The sequence below is a fragment of the Chiloscyllium punctatum genome, chromosome 3 (genome assembly GCF_047496795.1).
Source record: "Chiloscyllium punctatum isolate Juve2018m chromosome 3, sChiPun1.3, whole genome shotgun sequence".
Taxonomy (NCBI): Eukaryota; Metazoa; Chordata; class Chondrichthyes; order Orectolobiformes; family Hemiscylliidae; genus Chiloscyllium; species Chiloscyllium punctatum.
Window position 1 is genome coordinate 102,240,613 of NC_092741.1, and position 20,828 is coordinate 102,261,440.

Consider the following 20,828-nt stretch of genomic DNA (forward strand, 5'->3'; position numbering starts at 1 on the left):
CAAATATCCCTAATGTCTCTGACTCTATTACCACCGTTGACCATACATTCCATGCACCCACCACTCTCTGCATAAAGAACCTATCTCTGACATCTCTCCTAAACCTTCCTTCAATCACCTTAAAATGACGACCCCTCGTGACAGCCTCTTCTTCCCTGGGGAATAATCTGTGTTTATCTACGCCTCTCATTACCTTGTACCTATCAAGTCACTTCTCTCCCTTCTCCTCTCCAGTGTGAAAAGCCCTAGCTCACTCAACTTCTCTTCATAAGACAAACTCTCCAATCCAGACAGCATCCTGGTAAATCTCCTCTGCACCCTCTCTAAAGCATTTACATCCTTCCTATAATGAGGTGACCAGAACTGGACACAATATTCCAAATACAATGTAACTAGGGTTTTGTAGAGCTGCAGCAAAACATTGTAGCTTTTAAACTCAATCCCCCTGTTAATAATAGCCAAAACACCACACGCCTTCCTAATAACTCTATCAACTTGGGTGGCAACTTTGAGGGATCTATATATGTGGAAATCAAGATGCCATTGCTCCTTCACACTGCCAAGAATCCTGCCTTTAACCGAGTAGCCAGCATTCAAATTCGATCTTACAAAATGAATCATTCACATTTATCCAGGTTGAACTTCATCTGCCACTACCCAGTCCAGGTCTGCGTCCTGTTATGTCTTGTAGCCTGCAACAGTCCCCAGTACTATTTACAACACCACTAACCTTTGTGTCATCAGCAAACCCATTAGCCCACCCTTCCACTTCCTTATCCAAGTCATTTATAAAAACTACATAGAGATGCCTGTGGGACACCACTGGTCACCAAACTCTAGCCAGAATATTTTCCATCCACTACAATTTGTGATCGTCGTTCAGCTAGCTAATTCTGTATCCAGTCAAATTTCTCTGTATCCCATACCTCCTAAATTTCTGAATGAGCCTATAGACAATATCTACCATTCTGCCTTCAATCTTCTTTGTCATCACTTCAAGAAACTTAATCATGCTTGAAAGAGGAATAGATCTTGCTCTGCTGTAACAAATGGCAATTTGATATCATTTGATAAAGCAACGCTTTGATGAAGAAAAAATGTGATATCTGACAGGAGGAGAAAAGTTTTACAAATTGCGTGCAAACTATAGGAAGCACCACAACAACTTTTTCAACATCCCGCAAATCCAAATTCTCACAACTCAGAAAGACGAGAACTGCATGTATATAAGAGCACAATTATCTTCAAGGTCTGGTGGTTTTGGGAGCTATTTGTGCAGGTGGTATTCACATATGTCCCAAGTTGCCCATGTCCTTCTGGTTTCTTCTCTAAATAAAATTCTCAGGAGCAATTTATGTATCTTCGTGATATCAATTAATTTATTTCTTGCCTATCAAATACCTTATAGATATTTAAAAACTCTTGCAATCTTATATTACTGGTTAGCTTACTCTCATATTTCATCTTCTCACACTTTATTGCTTTTTTAGTTACCCTCTGCTGTTTATTTTTAACGCTTCCCACTAATTGTTGCCAAATTATCTGCTTTTCCTTTTGTTTTTATGCTGTCCCTGACTTCCCCAGTTAGTCATGGTTATCTTGTCTTCCCCTGAGCACGCTTCATCTTTCTTAGGGTGAATTTCTGTTATATCCCCCGAATTACCCCAGAGGCTCTGGCTATTGATGCACCATCATCTTCCCTGTTGCCCCCAGCAAATCAACTCTGACTAGCTCCTCCCTCATGTCTTTGTATTTACTTTTACTCAATTGTAATACTGTTACATCTGATTCAATTCACCCTCTCAAACTGAATGTTGATATCTATCATAATATGGTCACTGCCCTTTGGTCCTTCACCTTAAGCTTCCTAATCAAGACTGCTGCACTTTTCATAAACAGATTGAGAATTGATCCCTCATGGGCTCTACTCGTCAGTACACGTGTTTCCAAAAACTATTTTGACATTCCACAAATTTATTTTCTTGAGATTCACTACCAATCTGATTTTCCCATTCCACTTGCATTTGATTATTGGAATAGAGATTATATGTCTTCGTATATACCTTTTATACCTCCTTTCCCACCCCTGAATTACTATTAGGAGGCTTGTAGATAACACTCATCATGGTATTTTCTTCCTTTGCAGTTCCTCAAGTCTACCCACACAGAAACTACACCTTCCAATCCTATTTCACTTCTTGCTATCAGTTTAATTTCATTTTTTCCTAACAAGGGAACCCTGCCCCACTGCCTATCTGCCAGTCCTTTTGGTAAGAGGTGCATTCTTAAACATTTAGTTCGCAACACTGATGCCCTTGCAGCCACGTCTCTGTAATGTCCACAACATCATACCTGCCAATTTCCTCCCGTTCATGCTCATTAATCTTATTTTGTATATTGTGTGCAGTTAAGCACAACACCCTCAGTTCTGTATTGACTGTCCCCCCTACTCATGGCTATCCATGATTCCTGATGGTAGATTCCTGACATCTTCCATACTCTATATCCTATTATTTGTTCTGGAAACTTTAATAAACTCTGAGCCCTCACCTCCAAACTTTTCCTATAATTTTCCATGTAACTGAAACCACCCTCCCAACTACTGTTTAGTTTAAAGCCCTATCCACATACCTAGCTATGCATTTTGCCAGGACTCCCAGCATGATTCAGGTTCAGCCTGTCCCATTGGAACAGCTCCCACGCTTCCCAGTCAATGTCCCATGAATTCAATACCCATTTCTCCCATTTCACTCTTTAATATTATTGACCTTGTGCCAACTTGCTTGTGACTCAGGTAGCAATCTGGAGATAATTACCTTTTGGTTCCAACCTTTCAATTTAGACTCTAGCCGCTCATATTCCCCCAGTACAGCATCTTTCCTCTTTCTACCTATTTCATTGGTAGCTATTGGATCTTTCTCCTTGCACTCCCAAGTTCCTCTGCAGACCAGATGAGATACCCTGGACCCGGCATCAGACAGACAACATAGCCTCAGCACTCTCAATCCTGGTCACAGAGAACAGTGACTGTAGTATCCCCATCTCTACATTTCTCTTTCCCCACTGTACCATGGTGCTACGATCAGTTTGCTCATCCTTCCTACAGCCTCCACTCTCATTCATATAGGTGCAAGAATCTCAAATCTGTTAGATAAGTTCAAGAGCTGAGAGTCTTTCAGCACTACCATCTGGGTCCCTCTACCTGCCTCTTACAGTCACACCTCCCATTCCTGACCACTAACCAAATTCAAAGTAGTCAATCTAAGGGGTGCAACTGTTTCCTGAAACACAGCGTCCAGCTAACTCTCCCTTTCCCTTACGTGTTGCTGTGCTCAAAGCTCAGATTCCAGGTAAGCAGCTCGGAGATGGAATTCCTCAAGCAACCAACACTTGCTACATGTTTGAGCAGAATGAACCACAAAGTGCTCCCACATCATGCAGGTGCAACACATCAGCTGGCCAAATATTTCCATTTGAATTACATAGCTCTTTATTTGACTTTTAATAATTTTGTACTGGTATTTTAGTTTGCAGCCTGTACATATTTTCAATATTTACCTTTAATCTGAAAGATACTTGTAATAAAGAGTCAAATTAATAGCTATCACCAACCAATGAACCTATGATTTTCCTGTTTTTTGCTGGGCCACTGAACATAGGCTTCAATTTATCCTGTTTAACATAAAAATCCTTACAAACTATGAGACAAAAATAAAGCAAGGGAAAAGCACCTCTGTGTCTCTGCACCAAATGCTCACGCTGCCTCCAAATTCTTGGAACTGTACACTCACTCAGGCTGCGACTCACTCTGGATAGGATCTCTCCTTCCTGACTGTCCATCACTTCACACTGTTCATCTTATGAAATAACTGAATGTAATTAAAACACTTCTTCACTATATAGAACAAGCAAATTTGATCCATAGCAAGAATTAAAGTCAGAGTAATTTACAACACAGAAGGCCATTTATGCTTGTGGCAGTGTATTACAGTTCACCCAGACACTCGGAGTTTTTGTTGCAACATGCACATTTGCATGCATGCTGCTGTCTGAAGTCAGGGGTACTGGTAGTAGAGGCTCTTAACCTTTTTCTGTAACATGGCTTACCAGGAATCTCTTCTGCTTTTACTTCCTGCTATCTATATGTTTTGGACGGATTTGCAGTTTGATAATTAATCTGTTCAACTGCATTATAAATGCAAATTCCTTTGACCATCAAGTTCTGGGTCACACACCAATTAGAGGTGTTGGTTAAGAGACAGGAACATTACTCACCACAAAATTTCTAGCTGCATAATCTAAAAATAAATATAATTAGAATAAACTCTTTCTCCAAATTATAGTGGCTCCATACGATCACCAAATCATTGTTTCGCATTTGCAGACCCTCAGGTAACTTAAACTATAAAGTATTTCAGGAAGGTAGAAGAATCATCTATTCTAGCCTTAAAAAGTTACACATTTAAAGTCATAGAGTTGTACAGCATGAAAACAGATCCTTCACTCCAAAACAGATATCCTAAATAAATCGAGTCTCATTTTCCTGTATTTGGCTCATATCCCTCTAAACCTATTTATGTACCCATCCAGATGCCTTTCAAATGTTTAATTACATCAGCCTCCACCTTCTCTTTCTCTGGCAGCTCACTCCAAACATGCAGCATCCTCTGTGAAAAAAAGTTGCCCGATAGGTCCTTTTTAAATCTTTTCCCTCATACTTTAATTTTGAACTCCCCTACCTTGGGAAAAAAGTACTCACCCTATCCATGCCCCTTATGAATTGCTGTGGTTTTTAAACTACCATTCATTACACCCACAGTTCCAGTACATTCCTCTGCCTAAACTTCTATAAGGTGACCCCTTACCGCCAATGCTCCAGGGGAAATAGCCCCCCGCATCTCCCTATAGCTCAAATCCTCCAAGACCAGCATAATTTCATACTTCTGAATTTTTCCCTCAGTGGATGGAACATCTGTCAAATCAATCAGCCAGAGATGCATCAAACATTTTTTTAAAATTATTGTTTTGAAGGGAAGGGTCAACACTTACATATTACAGTAACTTCATCAATGGAAACTATATTGTGGTGCTGTGGAGTCTGTGGACTATGCAGATATTGGTTAGGAGAAAGTGAGGACTGCAGATGCTGGAGATCAGAGCTGAAAAATGTGTTGCTGGAAAAGCGCAGCAGGTCAGACAGCATCCAAGGAGCAGGAGAATTGACGTTTCGGGCATAAGCCCTTCTTCAGGAGTTGGTTACCATTCATTACATCCCTGGCTCCTGTACATTCCTCTGCCTAAACTTCTAAAAGGTCACCGCTTACCGTCAATTCTCCAGGGAAAATAGCTCCAGCCTCTCCCTATAGCTCAAGACCAGCAACATCCTTGTAAATCCCTTCTGAATCCTTTTCAGTTGAATATTTCCTGTAGCAGGGAGACCAGAGTTGAATGCAGTATTCAAAGAGTGGCCTAACCAATGTCCTGTACAGGTGCAACATGACATTTTGTACTTTTCAGTTACTTGAGAAATCTTTTGTTGTGTCGTTGGTTGCACTTCAGCGCCACACTCCTGATGTTTGGGCACCCACTGTGGAGGAGTGTGGGCAGATCGGAGGACCTCCTCATGGGTCTGTTCCTGGGCCTAGCCATGTTGGCTGTAAACTGGTCAAGGCAGCAGGCTGTGGCTGGGGGTTGCCTCTGCCAACTACCTCCGCACCCCCTCCCCCCCACCCCTCGACAGTTACATCCGAGCCCGGGTGTCAATGCTCTTGATGACTTGAGGTAAGTGGGCATGTGGAGGAATGCAGTGCTTTATTTCCCCCTTCAACCACATTTGGATGTATAACATCTCTGAGCAGGTTTATTCGAAAATGAATGAAAAGCAGACTAAACTCCATTTGGGCTCTGGATTTAATAATAAATAAGGCATCTGTAAGATGGATTTTGTGGTGCAGTGGTTGTCTCCCCATCTCTGAGCCAAGACACTGAGGTTGAAGTCCAACCTGCTCTAGAGATTATAATAACATCTCTGAATAGATTGTTTGGAAAAATAGGTTTAATTAAAAAGAAATTAAATAGTTTTGGAGGGCTCTTGTGGCATAGTGATAGTGTTCCTACCCCTGGACAGGAATGCCTGGGTTCAAGTCCCATCTGCTCCACAGGTAGGTAATAACATGTCTGAACAGGTTGATTAGAAAAATAGGTTGAAATATAAAGGGCATCTGTTAGAGAGCCTTTGTGGTGTGGTGGTAGTGTCCATGCTCTGAGCCAAGAGACCAGAGTTGAAACCCCATCAGTTCCACAGTTGTGGAATAATATTTTTGAAACATCCTGTTCAGAGTTAAGATGCAAAGAGAAAGAGAATAGAACTGGAGACAACAGCTTATAGGTAGAGGCCTGAGTTTAAGGTTAAACAGAGAGCACAAACATGGCTTAAACATATTGTGAGCAGGATTTGAATAGAGGGAATGAGGATTGAGACAGATGCAAACAGAAGTTGGAGTATGGGGAATTTAATAAGTAAAACGAACAGAGAGGTTAGAGAGAGAGAGAGAGTAGATTAAAGAGGTAGGAAAGGAGGGTGAAGAGAGATGTCAGAGTTTGTAGACAGAGACCAGAGGCTGGACAGAAAAAAAAAGGCTGAGGCTGACCAGAAAAACAGTTGAAGTTGATGAGGGAAAGAAAGCTTAGGTTGACAAGATAAAAAAGTAGAAGTTGAAGTTGACATGAGATTGAGGCCGAGGATAAAGAGAGGATAAACCAAAATTTGAAAAGAACTCAGGCTGTTGTAAAAACAGCATGTCTCTACTTTGCTGTATTTTTGATTGTGCACTGAAATGGGAAACGTTCTGTTTTAAAACCAAGGACTGGGGACTGATTGCTACACATTTTAAAAACGAGTAACTATTGTTTTTGTTTACCTGTGGGACATGGGTGTTGCTGATTGGCCAGCATTTATTGCCTGTGCCTAGTTGGTCTTCAGAAAGTAGTGGTGAGCTGCCTTCTTGAATCTCTGCAGTCCATGTGCTGGGGGTAGAGCTATAATGCCCTTAAGAAGGGAATTCAAGATTTTGACCCAACAACAGTGAGGAAACAACAAGATATTTCCAAGTCAGGATGGTGAACAGCTTGGATGGGAACCTGCAGGTATCCGAAGCCCCTGTTCTTTGAGGTGGGTGTGGTTGTGGACTTGGAAGGGGGTGTCTAAGGATCTTTGGAGAATTTCTACAGAGAACTTGCAGATACTACACATTGCTGCCATTCAGCATCTCATAGAATCATAGAATCTGTGGTGGATGGTGTAGGTGCCTTTGATGTGCTGCCAATCAATCAGGCTGTTTTTCCTGGATGATGTCAAGCTTTTTGAATATTGTTGGAACTGCACTCATCCAAAGCCTCATATTGAAAATGCAGAATGAATGATGAATTGCTCTTCAAATAGTTCTACGACCCAGATATTGAGATGATATTCTGAGCACTCAAAATTGGCAGGGAATATGGGAACACAGAAAATGATCGATAGACACGGTTGAGATTTATATAAAAGATGGAAGGAAAACTGAATGTAGAAGCTGAACAGCACCTTTGACTTAATAGTTCTTCAAAGCCATAGGACATCAGAAAAGAACAGAAAAATGGATTTAAATCTTGTGTTTTGTTATTTATCATATACCCAGCAGTGAAACATTTTTGAAATGACATTTCATAAGGATAGAGCCAAGTTTTAAAAACAAGAACTGTGGAAAGAATTGCTGCATTTTCAAAACACATTACTGAAATTTATTGTGATTCATGCTTATATGTTCCAAATATTGGTTGGATGAGATAAAATGGCATGGCACCCCTGTGCATGCGCAGAGAGAGATTTGGTCAACAAGAGCACTTATCAGTTGTACAATTGTGACTAGTTATCAATGCCTGAGGCAATTAGCATGATTACAACTCTCTTGATTGGTTCTTGGGCCGTTGAACAGCTGGTGTGACCACGTGAACAATACAGAAGCAGGTCACTAAACTGGAAAAAGCAGGCTGTCCGCAGGAAGTGCAACTGAAGCCTAAAAGGAATTATCTTTTTCCTACCAGTCGCTGTAACCTTTAACCAGAAACTCAGACTTTATAATTAGTGTACCAATTTAACAAGCATGGAAGTCAAATGAGAGACAGCAAAAGGTCAAAGAAACAGACCGCACAAGTTGAAGAATATGTGGGTCTCAGCAAGCATGTGCAGTGAGAGCATGGAGATTCAAAGCGCATGTGGAGGTTGAGTGTGGGAAGGAGAGAGGAAGGTGGCGAAGGGGGTAGGGGAGGTGGTGAGAATTGGGGGGAGGGAGGAGAGGTGACAAGGAAAGGAGGTAAGGAAGGTAGTGAGGGATGGGCAATAAATGCTGGCCTAGTCAGTGACATCATCTCACAAATGATTTTTTAAAAAATCAGCCCATCAAATAAGTCCAAGCCAGAAAAATTAACTTGACCAATATGAAGCTTGACCCATAAATAAAATTAAAGGAATCACATTCTGTACTGATCGATGTGTGCAGCAAATGAGCTGTGACACAAATTCCTCATTTCATGTAACTTGTAATTTACATTAAAATGAACTGGACCCACTGAGAAACCCAGTTGAAATGACAATCTAATTGTTTTCATTGTGATAAATAACTTTGGGCTACAAGACTTAATTGAGAAAATTATTTACTACAGTGAAAACCGCAATTAAATTGTCACTTCTCCACATGCATTACAAATATGTAGAAGATAAGATTTGGAGATGTCGGACTAGGGTGTACAAAGTTTAAAAAAAATACACACTAGGTTATCGCCCTACAGGTTTATTTGGAAAGCTAGTGCTTCCAAGTAAACCTGTCAGACTATAACATGGTGTTGTGTGATTTTTAACTATGTAGAATATAGATTTTGAAAATTACCATTGCTATCTTTTGATAGAGAACAGCACTGCCGTGGAAAATTTAGGAACTTAATTTTTTCCCTCAATTGGAATAAATTATTTTAAAAGGTAGAATAAATGAACTACAGGATATTTTAAATTGAATATATTAAATTAGCACACAGAATGGGTGTTTTGTTTGGTGCATGTTGAAAGTAATTTCTCTACAATACAAGTTAACTTTGTTTTAAAGTTCAATAAAATCACTGGGTTGAAATAAATGATTTAATGCCTTTTTTAGTGTAAAGTTTTTTTTATTTTATTAACATTAAATTTGTAACCAAATAGTCCACAGAATTTGCTGGACATTAAAAGTTTAGCATATTTTAATTTAAAACAGATCATTAAACAATGAGATAAAATCATTTAAACTTACAACTTACTGCTTTCAAACTAAGATTGTTAATGTTGGTACAAAATGATTAGTCAATGGTCCCAATTTTAGCCTCTGAACTGGGATGAGTTTATCAATCTCAGTCTCAAATGTGGCAAGAAAGACAGGACAAAGGTCTTTATGCTCCTAACAAAAGAAATATTGGGAACAGTTTCAGTTCCTGATCACATTGACTGACCTCAGCTGGATGCTTCAGAACATCAATGACATTTTACAAAAACTGAAAGAACCATGCATGCTGGAAATCAGAAACAAACACAGAAATTACTGAAAAAACTTAGCAGGTCAGGCAATGTCTGTGGAGAGAAATCAGAGTTAACCCTTTTGAAGAAGGATCACCGGACCCAAAACATTAACTCTGATATCTCTCCACACATGATGACAGGCCTGATGAATTTGTCTAGCAATTTCTGTTTTGTATCAGTGACACTGGAGGATGAATCTGTCAATACACACTACTTGAAGCTCATTTGAGAAGCTGGACAACTGAGGAAAATACAGAAGAGCATAGTCAGCTGTGGATCAGTGACCGGTGTGAACCAAAAGATCGCAATTAATTGCACAAATGAGTTACTCTGAATGAGGTTAAATCTTGTGTAATAACTTTAGGAAAGAAATGGGGAACAAGTGACAAAGAACAGGGACACTGTATTTGGGAAAAAAAAAGGACCTGATAAGTAAAACAGTCAATGAAACATTTAAACATCCAATTGAAGTTTAAAATAAATGCAACCAGATCTGCTGAGAGCAATGACATCCAGTATTGAGGTCATATTGAAAAAAATACTTAAGAAAACATTGAAATATGGTAGCTTTGGGAAAACAAATCTAGGGACTTCTACATTTAACTTCATTTTTTTATGACGTAAAAACTCATCAGATTCAATCCATATAGCCAGGTGTAGTTGTTGTAACCAAATGCTGGTCTTCAGCAAATTTGTGGTAATTAATGAAGTAAATTATTTTGTACATTTAAATTTACTTGGAATTACCCAATGTAATTCTACAGTCTACGAAAATTGGGTGCCTCAATGAACAGAGAACTTTAGTGAAGGCAAAGAGTACAGATATATACAAATTGTAACAGCTGTTAAGCATAAATGGTTAAGCAAAACATACTCAAAAAATATCTAAATGTTCCATTGATGCCAGTTCATAATTTTATCAGAAGTTAAAAATTATTTTATTATACCTATCCAATATTGCTCTATTTATTGCTCTATTTGTACAATTTATATCCTTGTAACTGATAGTTGACCAGACAACTTCAAAATGTGTGCATTATTTTAAATTTTGCTCCTTTTCCAAAATATTCATCATTAATATGTTAATGTCTGGCAGTAACCCTCAACATTGGGTAATTAATTTTTGTCTGATGCTAGGTATTTCTAATAAATTAGGATAAAGAGAAAAAGGCTTACTGAAGTTATTATGTAAAATAAGGACTGATAATGAGTTCCTACCAGTACGCGTGGCTACCCATGTGGTAAAGAAATTAATTAGGTAGCAAGAGATAGATGATACATGTACATAGAGTAAGCCAGGAGGTTGACTTAGGGTGCTCCATGGTTGAGGCTTTAAGAGTTAAAACTAAATATATTTAAATGTAAGCTTAATTTAGAACTGCTTAGACACAATACATTAACCATCTAATTTCTATTAGGAACGTATTCTTGACATCTGAGGTGGGGGAAGAGGAATTTCTATTTCAGCCTACAATATTGGAGACATCTAATGTAAACAAATCTAAATTAAAAGGCAATGTAAGTCTCACAATATTGCCTCAGAATGACTGCAACAGCATTACACCACAATGTTAGCATTTCAGTAAACAGAATGGTCATGTCAAGTAGATCAGAAAAGTCATCAGTATTTCTTTTCTATGACAAAAGAGATTAATTAATCAAATACATTTTAAATTTTGTTTGCCATCCATGAGAGGTAGGTATTCCACATCAGAGCAACAACTTGAATTAATGGCAACCTGTGTCAAATAAAAAAAAAACAAATAATTTTAGTAATCTATTTCCCTAATCCTTCAGAAACTTTACCATGTAATAACTTATCAAAACACTCCAATGAAATATAGAACTGCATGAAATTGTAGCACTTACCCACTAAGTACCCACCATACATGGCCGAAAAAGTCAAGGCTGCCGCAAACTAGAGTAAGCAATTGTTTAATGATGTGAAATGTCCTAATGTCTACCAAACAACCTCTATGGGATGAAATTAACCTGAGAAGTGTGCAGCCTTACTGTTTCATATCTTAAATAGGAAACAGCTTTTGAGTTCATTTTCTTTGGCAAAACATTCAATTTTCTAACTTACATTTAAATCAACATTTCTCAAAATCTGTATATCTCAGTAGTTGTTCAATAATTTGGCCATGGAGATTGTTCCCTGTTCACACAGATGCCAGTTACGCTGTCAAGGGTTGTTTAGGATTTCTATTTACAGCAAATTTCAATGCAAAAATCCATGTAAAATCCGTGGGCAAGTGTCAAGTGTAATAAACTGCTGACGCTGCCATATGTGCTAGGACAATTTATAATGCAAAAGCAATTATTGCCTTCTATAACAATAAAGCACAATATAAACTTCACTTAGAATTGCATACATTAAATATTTCTGGTCTCACAGATGCGCCAAGTGCACCAAGACACGTCACTGTAACAGTAATTTTCTTTTCCAATGAGATTTTAAAAATTTAATTGGTGTTGTGTGCAAAAAAATAAGATCAACACTGGTGGATGTAAAGCAATGACAATGATCAATGATTTTCTATTGTATTCATTCAAATCTCTGGAATTCTCTACTTGTCTGGTCTTTGGCTCAAAGAGTTTATTCAAAAGTGAGCTTAATAGACTTTTCAGCACTGAGGGGATCAAGGATAGGGCAGGAAAATGAAGTTGATGCAAAAGCTCTTTTATACATAGAGGAAGCAGTTCAAATGGGCAATGTATTTCACTCCTGCTTCTGAAGCTGGATATTAGAAGCATGCAGGCAGCTCACAAATTCACACTGTCAGGTGGTGTGCAATTTAGCACCACAATCCCCATCCCAAGGCACTTCTGGAGTAGAAATTGGGCTAGTGTCAGATTAGCTGCCCATGAGCAAATAGAAAATAGTTAACTGAGTGCCATTGGGATCAAATTTGGAGCTCATTAAGACACTGTTCTAGTGTTGACTAGAATTTCTGGTCAGCAATGTGGGCATAATGTGGTCTAGTCAGACAATCATGGTAGGATCATGGCTGAAAGGAAAGGTCCGACATTCTACCTTCACAACTGTCAGGACAGACTGACTGTCTCCTGTAAGTTTTTCCCTTCAAGATCAACACTTTATTAATTCCACCTCATTACTCATGTGTTCATGGCATAGGTTTTGACATGACCAGTTGCAGCTGGTGCATTTTACACTTGGACCATGATCTAATTAGGAAACTTTTCTTATTCCCCTCCTTTCTTTACTTAAGGAAATGTCTTATTTTTGTTACTGGAGTTAGAAGGGGAGGAGTAAAGGACAGATGGTAGGAGAAGCTGTATCAGAAATAATCCGCATCTGCATTCAGGTGAGAACACTGACACTTAAAATACAAAATAATGCATTCAGCTGTAAATCAGAAACAATCAGAACAGTTCTGAGGAAGAGACACCAGACCTGAACATTGACTTTGATTTTTCTTCACAGATGCTGCCAGACCTGCTGAGCTTTTCCAGCAATTCTGTTTTTGCTTTTAATCCTGACATTTAGGTTGATTCCAATCTAATGTGCCACTGTAGGATTTTCTAACCCACAGTAGCACACTAAAACTTCTATCTGATAACCAGCTAGTTCCAATGGCAGGCATCCTTTCTGCCAGGAGCTCAGTCACTACAGTAGACAAGCATCACCTCGTGTTAAACTTGGCAAAAGCTGAATCTTTTTCTGGAGGATTAATTCAAGAAATAATAAATAAAAATTTACCTGTATACTAGTGGTACAAAGTAGAAATTTAACATTTGTACTGTTGGCCAGATCTTCAAAAGAAAAAAAAATGTTAGTTTTACAACTTTTACTTTGAAGGTTACAAGATTTTAACTTGCACAAATGATAACTAAATCACATGGCTGCCTTCTGCTGCGGAAATGATCAGTACTAAAAATTATCATGCTATGTTACATCAAATTTACTGCACAGCAACAGGTCAACTGGTCTGTGCAAAAGTATATTGATAATACAAACATCTCTATTTCATTTACTAACACAGACTTCCATGTCTTTCCTCACGTACTTAATGCATCAATATCCCTCAAATTCATAGCATGTCCCTTCAGCTGTACTTATCCCTCAATGCATCAATCCTACTTGCCTCAACTACACTGATAATGGAGTTGCAAGTTCTTACCTTTCTGGTATTTATTGGTCATTATCCTTTGTTTATGGCCCTGATCTCACTCAGAAGTGGCACATTTCTCAGTAAGTACAACCGCTTAGTTATAAAGGTTATACTTGTAAACCTTGTAAATATTTTTGCATCTTCTCCAGTTCTACAATGGCTGCATAGCTGTTCCACAATAAGGACAGCAAAACTATAGACAGCATATGATGTGTGGTCCAATCATGGTTTGATACAATTTTAACAACACTTTTCTGTATCTCAATTCCATTTCTCTGGAAATGAATCCCATGCATAATTAGATGATTATGTAATGTTTTGCCTCTCTCAACTAATAATAATTTCGCAGTAAAAACTTTTCAGTGATTATATTAGCAGGAATATTTGTATGGACAAGATAGACCTTAATTTAAATTTATTGCAAATATTAGGAGCAGTACTGGGCATGGGTCTATCACAAAAATATCATTAACTGATCACTAAATAACAATTTAACTTAGAAAACTGAATGACTTATGTGGCAATAGATAAATATCAAGCTGATACAATGGGCTGGCACTGTACTGATGACACAGCTGGGACACATTGGGCAAATTAATGGTTCTGCACCTATTATCACACACCTACTCTGGGGGAATTGGATTGCTAGATCCATAAAACAAAAATGAAAGAAATAAATTCAGGTTAAATTACAGCTGGAGGAGAGAGTCTGATTTCATTACATTGACAATAGTCACCAACACAAAGACACTGAGTTTGCTGAAAAAAGACATTTTGTCAAAATTTTTCATCTTGCGCTCATCAGGACATTTCACAAAAATGCAAATTAAAGGGGCTAACTAATATTCATACTGCATGAGGGGAGTATGTTTATTGATTGGCAAGTGGGCTCTGATTGGTAGAGGCATTGCCATAGTCAATGCACACTTTAATGCTAACTGACAGTTAATAGCTACGCTTTGTTGAATTTTAAAATGGGCAGATTGACTCAGATTGGTCAGGGCATTGCCCTGAAAAATGAATCAGTGAATTTGGAACAGATGAAGTGTGTGTACATGGTCTATCTGCAAAGAATAGGGCTGTGTTCATTAACATTTGTACCTTCCAAAGCATGCCAACATGACAGCTTGATGGATGATCCGAAACTAACTGGCAGCATAATTTCTCACACATTCAAGGTTATCCAGCAAATGTTGTCCAATTTCAGAATGACATCCAAATATTAGACACAACATTGCAAACTTGTTGCAAACAGCTAGTGGAACATTCTATTTGATATTATTGGGACACACAGCCTACATATATGACATTACACCGACAAATTCATAGCATGTCCCTTCAGCTGTTTGAAAGAAGACAACTGAGTAACTTGAAGGTAGTTGAATGCTTAGGAAATAATTGGTTATCACCTAAAATGTATATTAAATATATATTAAAAATAAACAAAAGGAAAAATGTAAGGTTCCGATCTGGAAATTAGCTGATTTAATGCAAATAAAAGCATCATAGAATCCTTACAGTATAGAGGCAGGCTATTCGGCCCATCAAATCCCACCCAGACCCATCCCCTCACATTATCCCTGTAAATGTGCATTTGTCATGGCTAATCCACATCCCTGGACACTATGGGCAATTTAGTAAGGCCATTCTACCTAAGCTGCACACCTTTGGGATATGGGAGAAAACCGGAACACTGACAGGAAACCCATGCAGACACAGGGTAAATGGGCAAACTCTACACAGAAGGTTGATGAGAAGTTATTACAGTGTTTATACCTTTGGCTGCAGAAGGCATGTATACCAAAGATGCAGCAATTAAAATGTGGATACACAGGAGGTTAGAACTGGAGGAGCACTGACATCATTGCTGTATGCAAGACTGTCAATTACAGAATAAATGAAGTGTGAACCTTAGAAAACAGGAGTGATGGGGAAAGAAACTTGGCACAGTTAAGACACACAGTGAATCTGTGAGCCAAATATAAGCTTTATGGATGGTGATGCCATTAATACTTTGGGATAGTTACCTTGAATAGCTAATAATGGCGTAAGTGAAATTTTCAGCAATAGATAAGTGGAGGCATGCATGTTGTCACATGATGTTACAGGTGGAAATAGTGTTCCTGACAATGTAGATAGGTGATCTGAAAGTCATTTTGGAGTCAAATACAATACTAAGTTTGTGAACTGTCTGGTACTGCCTCAAACAATTGCCGGGAGAGAGATTGACCTCAGTAGATAGGAAATGGAGCTTCAAGTAAAGTCCTAAACCAATGTATTATCATAGAACCCCTACAGTATCGAAACAGGTCATTTGGCCCAACAAGTCCACATCAACCCGCCGAAGAGTAACCCACCCAGATCCATTCCCATACCCTATTAATCTACATTTCACCTGACTAATGCAGATAACCTACACATCCCTGAACACTATGGGCAATTTAGAATGGTCAATTCACCTAACCTGCACATCTTTGACCAGTGGAAGGAAACTCCACACACACACACACACACACACACACACACACACACACACACACACACACACACACACACAGTCGTCTGAGGTTGGATTCAAAGTTGGGTCCCTAGCATTGTGAGACACAGCATTAACCATTGAGCCACCGTGCTGCCCTTATCCAAAAGTGGACGTTGGTACAGTAATTTAAGACAGTGGCGAGGTCAAGGGCTGTGTTGATTAGAGAGAGAGAGAAAGAGAGAGATGGAGAGAGAATGCAAGAGGAAGAAAGAATACAAAAAAGTGATTGAAAGAGAGAGCATGAGTGAGCAAGACACAGCACGTGAGAGATGGTGCACGCAAAAGAGAATGCACAAGAAAAAATGCACAAGGGAGCAGACGTGACAGAGACTGAGACAACAAAAGTGAGGACATGAAGGAGTAAGTGAATGAGCGAAAGACAGCAAGACAGTGAGTGCGCACGCCAGGGAGCGCAAGTGAGAGCACGAACGAATGAATAAAAAGAGTGAGTAAAAAAAAAAAGAGACCGAGCAAAGAGGGCACACAAGAGGGGGAAGCAAGCCCATGCAGGAGGGTGAGTGAGCCCCCGCAAGAGTGGGAGAGAGACAGGGAGAGTGCGAGAGAAAGTGAGAAATTTAGAGACAGCATGTGAGGGAAGAGAAAGAAAGGGTGAAAGAAAGAAAGGGGGAAGAAGAGTGAGCCAAAGAGCAAATGAGCAATAGCGCACACAAGAGAGCCCGAGCGAAACAGACAGCGTGAATGAAAGAGTGTGCAATAAAATGAGAAAGAGTGCAAGCAAAAAACAGCAAGAGAGCATGAAAGAGAGCATGAGTGCGAGCAGAGAGAGAGAAAATGTGAGAGCAAGTGGAAGAAAGAAAGCGAGAGCGTGAATGAGTGATAGTGACAGAGAGAGGGCAAGCAAAAGTGTGTATAATAAAGAGAAAGACAGCACGAAAGAGTGAGCAAAATAGATGGCACATACACAAGAGAGATGGAGGGAAAGTGCAAAAAAAAAGTGCAATTGGAAGAGTGAGAGCAAAAATACAAGTGTGAGAGAGCACAAGAGGGACAACGCACGACAGTAAGACAGAGAGAGCACAAAAGAGACAGTGTGAGCCAAAGAGACAGACAGCATGACAGAAAAAGTGACAACGAAAGAGCATGTGAGGAAGTGAGCGTGCAAAAGACAGCAAGAGAAGAAGAGCTCAAATCAAAGACAGAGAGGGCAAGACACAAAGTGAGTGTGAAAGACAGCGTGTGAGAGTACGTGAAAGAGAGCAAAAGAAAGTGAGGAAAAGTGACAGCACGAAAGAAAATGCAGGCGAGAGCAAGCGAATAGGAGTGAGAGCACCACAAGAGAGAGTGCACAAGAGTCCTAGTGAAAGACAGTGAAGGGAAAGCGAGAGGGAGAGTACGATAGAGCCAGATAAAGCTACAGACCGTGCGAGTGAGGATGGGACTGCAAGTGAGAAAGAGCACGAGTGAGAAAGACAGTGCAAGTGACAAAGAATGAAAGACAGCGCGCCAAAAGGAAAACAGAGCGCGAAAGAGAGGGAGTGAGCGCAAAATATAGGGTGCGGGTGTAACAGAGAGGGAGTGAGTGCAAAAGAGCAAGCAAAAGCATGAGAAAGAGAAAGTGCACAAAAGTCAAAGAGCACATTAAAGAGAGAGACAGAGCGAGAGGGAATGCAAAACAGAACGAAAGAGAGAACAAGTGAAAGACAGAAAAAAAAAAGACAGCACGAGAGAGGGAGACCAGGGAAAGAGAGGCAAGCAAGAGGGGGAGAGACAGAGACAGGGACAGAGAGCGAGAGAGGGAGAAAGCAAGAGAAAAAGTGCAGAAGAATGCACGAGTGAGAAAGAGTGATGGGGGAAGAGTGCAAACAAGGTGTCAATACAGAAAGCGGGGGAAGAGAACAACGGAGGGAGGGAGTATCAAAGAGGGAGCGCAAAAGAGGGAGAAAGGAGCGTGAAAGAGGGAGAGACTGCAAATAGTGAACGAGAGAGAGAATGCAAGCAGTACAGAGAGCGAGCAAATGAGATTATGAGAGAGAGCGCAAGTGAAAGAGAGCGAGAGAGAGGGATGAAGAGTAAGAGTGAGTGAGGGAGGGAGGGAGACAGCAAGGGAAAAATTAGGAGAGAGAACATGACAGAGACATTAAGACGGAAAGGAATAGGAAAGCTTAGAACGGGAGAAAGAGCGCACGAGAGAGACTGCACACAGCAGAAAGAGTGCGCGCGACAGAAAGAGCATTGGTGAGTGAGGAATTGAGCGCAAGAGAGCAAGTGTGAAAGAAGGGTCATGCACGAGAGAGAGTGCGAAAAGAGAAAAAGTAAGAAAGAGAGGAGGGGAGAATAGAGAGTGAGAGGAAGAGAAAAAGAGAAATGAAGAGGAAAAGAGTGAGATAGAGAGTAAGAGAGAAAAAGAAAGAGACCGCAAAAGAGAGAAAGCACACTAGAAAGAGTGCTGGGGGTGGGGGGAGAGAAAGAGAGCACGGGGGAAGAGGAGTGAGAGCGAGGGGGGGGGGGGGAAGAGGAGAGAGAGAGCTGGGGGGGGGGGGAGAAGATGAAAAAAGAGAGAGAGAGAACAAAGCGAGAGGAAATGAGAGACTGAGAGAAAGACAGAGTTATAGAAAGAGAGACAGGTATCTCTGGAAATCAATGATGTTGCTGGTGGGTAGCATAAGCAATAAGATGGGGCTAAGGATAAATCTTTTTTCAAAACAAAGTTATTGCAGGAGATTTATGCTTGCTTTACAAATATTTTCTGTGGTTCAGCTATTGTTCATGGTTAGAATATTTTCATTAAGGGATATATTAGCTTGGAGTTCTCTTATTACGGTCCAGTGCAGAAATAAAAATCCTTTGTGTTTACCACTTTAAATTCAGGATCACTCAGATACTCAATCGTCCAAATCTCAGTCTCTACTCCAACATTTCCAGTTGCATGGAATTGCTCGAGCGAAGGAAGAACCACATTGTGACATTGACAATCATTCTCAACAGAAGATTTTAATTGGATACTATTACTTACATAATAGTTTGATATCAATGTATCTTTATAATCCTAAGAGAACAAATAAATATTGTCAAAATTATTTGTTAATATCACAGTTTAAACCTTTATTACTATAACTCAATCATTAAGATGTGCAAAGGGTAAAGTAATATAAAGGTGAACATATTTATGAAAGTCCTCAAATAGTACACTTAACATGTGACAGGAAAGCAAAAATATATTTAAAACTTAATTCTACTTTAGGTTCTTCTCCAAATAAGTGGAGCCTGTTGCTGTCCGAAACATACATCTACGTTTTGAAAATCTGTAGGGAATGAGTACTAACCACTGACCTCAGCACTGTTGTGTCTCAGCAGAAGCAGTCATCTGGAATTATAAGGTCATGACTGCATGTTCCCCACCAGAGAAGTGAGTGTATAATTTAAGTTGACACTTTACTGCAGCACCATGGGAATATTATACTGTTGAAGTTGTCATGTTTCAAACAAGTCATTTTTGCCCTCTCAGATAGGTACACAAGATTCCACAACATTATTCAGAGTGCAGTTCTTCCCAAATCTTGGTCAACATTGACCCCTCAGCCAACTTCACAGATTATCTGATGATATGTCATTTGTAGACCTTGCCAATAGTCACTATTTCCTACATGAATTGCTTTTAGTCTTGGTTGTCTATTTGACAGTGAAATGACTTGGGTTATCACAGGATGATGTTCAATGCATTTTTTTTTGCTGTACTTGACCACTGAAATGGAGAATACACTTAAAAAGATTGAACAGTATGTGAACATATTTGTTGATAATATGTTGAAAAATGATATGCCACAACCTTCGCATTAATTCTGTTATATTCCCCATGACTCAAGACATTTACAGCTCAGTGGTTATTTGGCCCATCACATTCATGCTGGCCAACAAAGATCTGACTACACTAATTCCAATTTCCACCTCTTGACCCATAGCCCTGGAGTCTATCGCAACATGAGTAAATATCTAAATATTGCTTAAATATTATGAGTTTCTGACACTTCCACACTTTTTAGGTGTCAGTTCCAGATTTCCACCACCTCAATTCTCCTCTTGCCTTACATTTTACACCTGTTTCTTCCTCCAATTTTTAACACTGGGATAATGTTTGCACTCTGGTACGTCACCTGTGGCCAAAGAGGATTGGAAAATTATTGTTAAGGCCTCTGATATCACCTTCCTTGCCTCTCTCAATAGCCTGGGATACTTCTCAACTGGCCTTGCAGATTTATCTACTTTTAAGGCTGCTAACCCTGCTCCTACATCCTTTCTGTTCATATTAATTTCTGCTAACATTTCACAGTCTTACAATCTGATGTCTGCACCAGGGTCACTATTTCTTTTGTGAAGACTGATGCAAAGTATTTATTAACAATTGTGCCCATTTCATTAGGCCCACAAACAGATAACCTCTTTGGTACGTCCTCTTTCTCATTACTCTTTTGTACTTTACAGACTTAAAAGCCCCTTTATGCCCACCAATGCTTTCTCATGCACTCTCCTGGTTTTCCTAGTTTCCTTTTTACTGTTTTCCCCTGGCGTTTTTATACTCTAGACACTTACATATTATGTCTTCAATATCAGT

At 39.5% G+C, this 20,828-nt stretch overlaps 1 protein-coding gene across 4 annotated transcripts in view; it reads right to left on the minus strand.

The window, feature by feature from the left end:
• Positions 1–9,184: 9,184 nt before the first annotated feature.
• Positions 9,185–20,828, minus strand: part of mpv17 (mitochondrial inner membrane protein MPV17) — a 103,927-nt gene continuing 92,283 nt past the window's right edge. Inside the window, exons 6-8 of one of the 4 annotated variants that reach the window (XM_072557651.1) lie at positions 19,233–19,265; positions 13,308–13,360; positions 9,187–11,322 (exon numbers count right to left, since the gene is read on the minus strand). In XM_072557651.1, coding sequence (XP_072413752.1) covers positions 11,253–11,322; positions 13,308–13,360; positions 19,233–19,265 — 156 coding nt within the window. In that variant the 3' untranslated portion in view covers positions 9,187–11,252. Of the gene's footprint in view, positions 11,323–13,307; positions 13,361–19,232; positions 19,266–20,828 lie in introns of all 4 variants that reach the window. The other 3 variants (XM_072557661.1, XM_072557671.1, XM_072557679.1) reach the window with 3 other exon arrangements.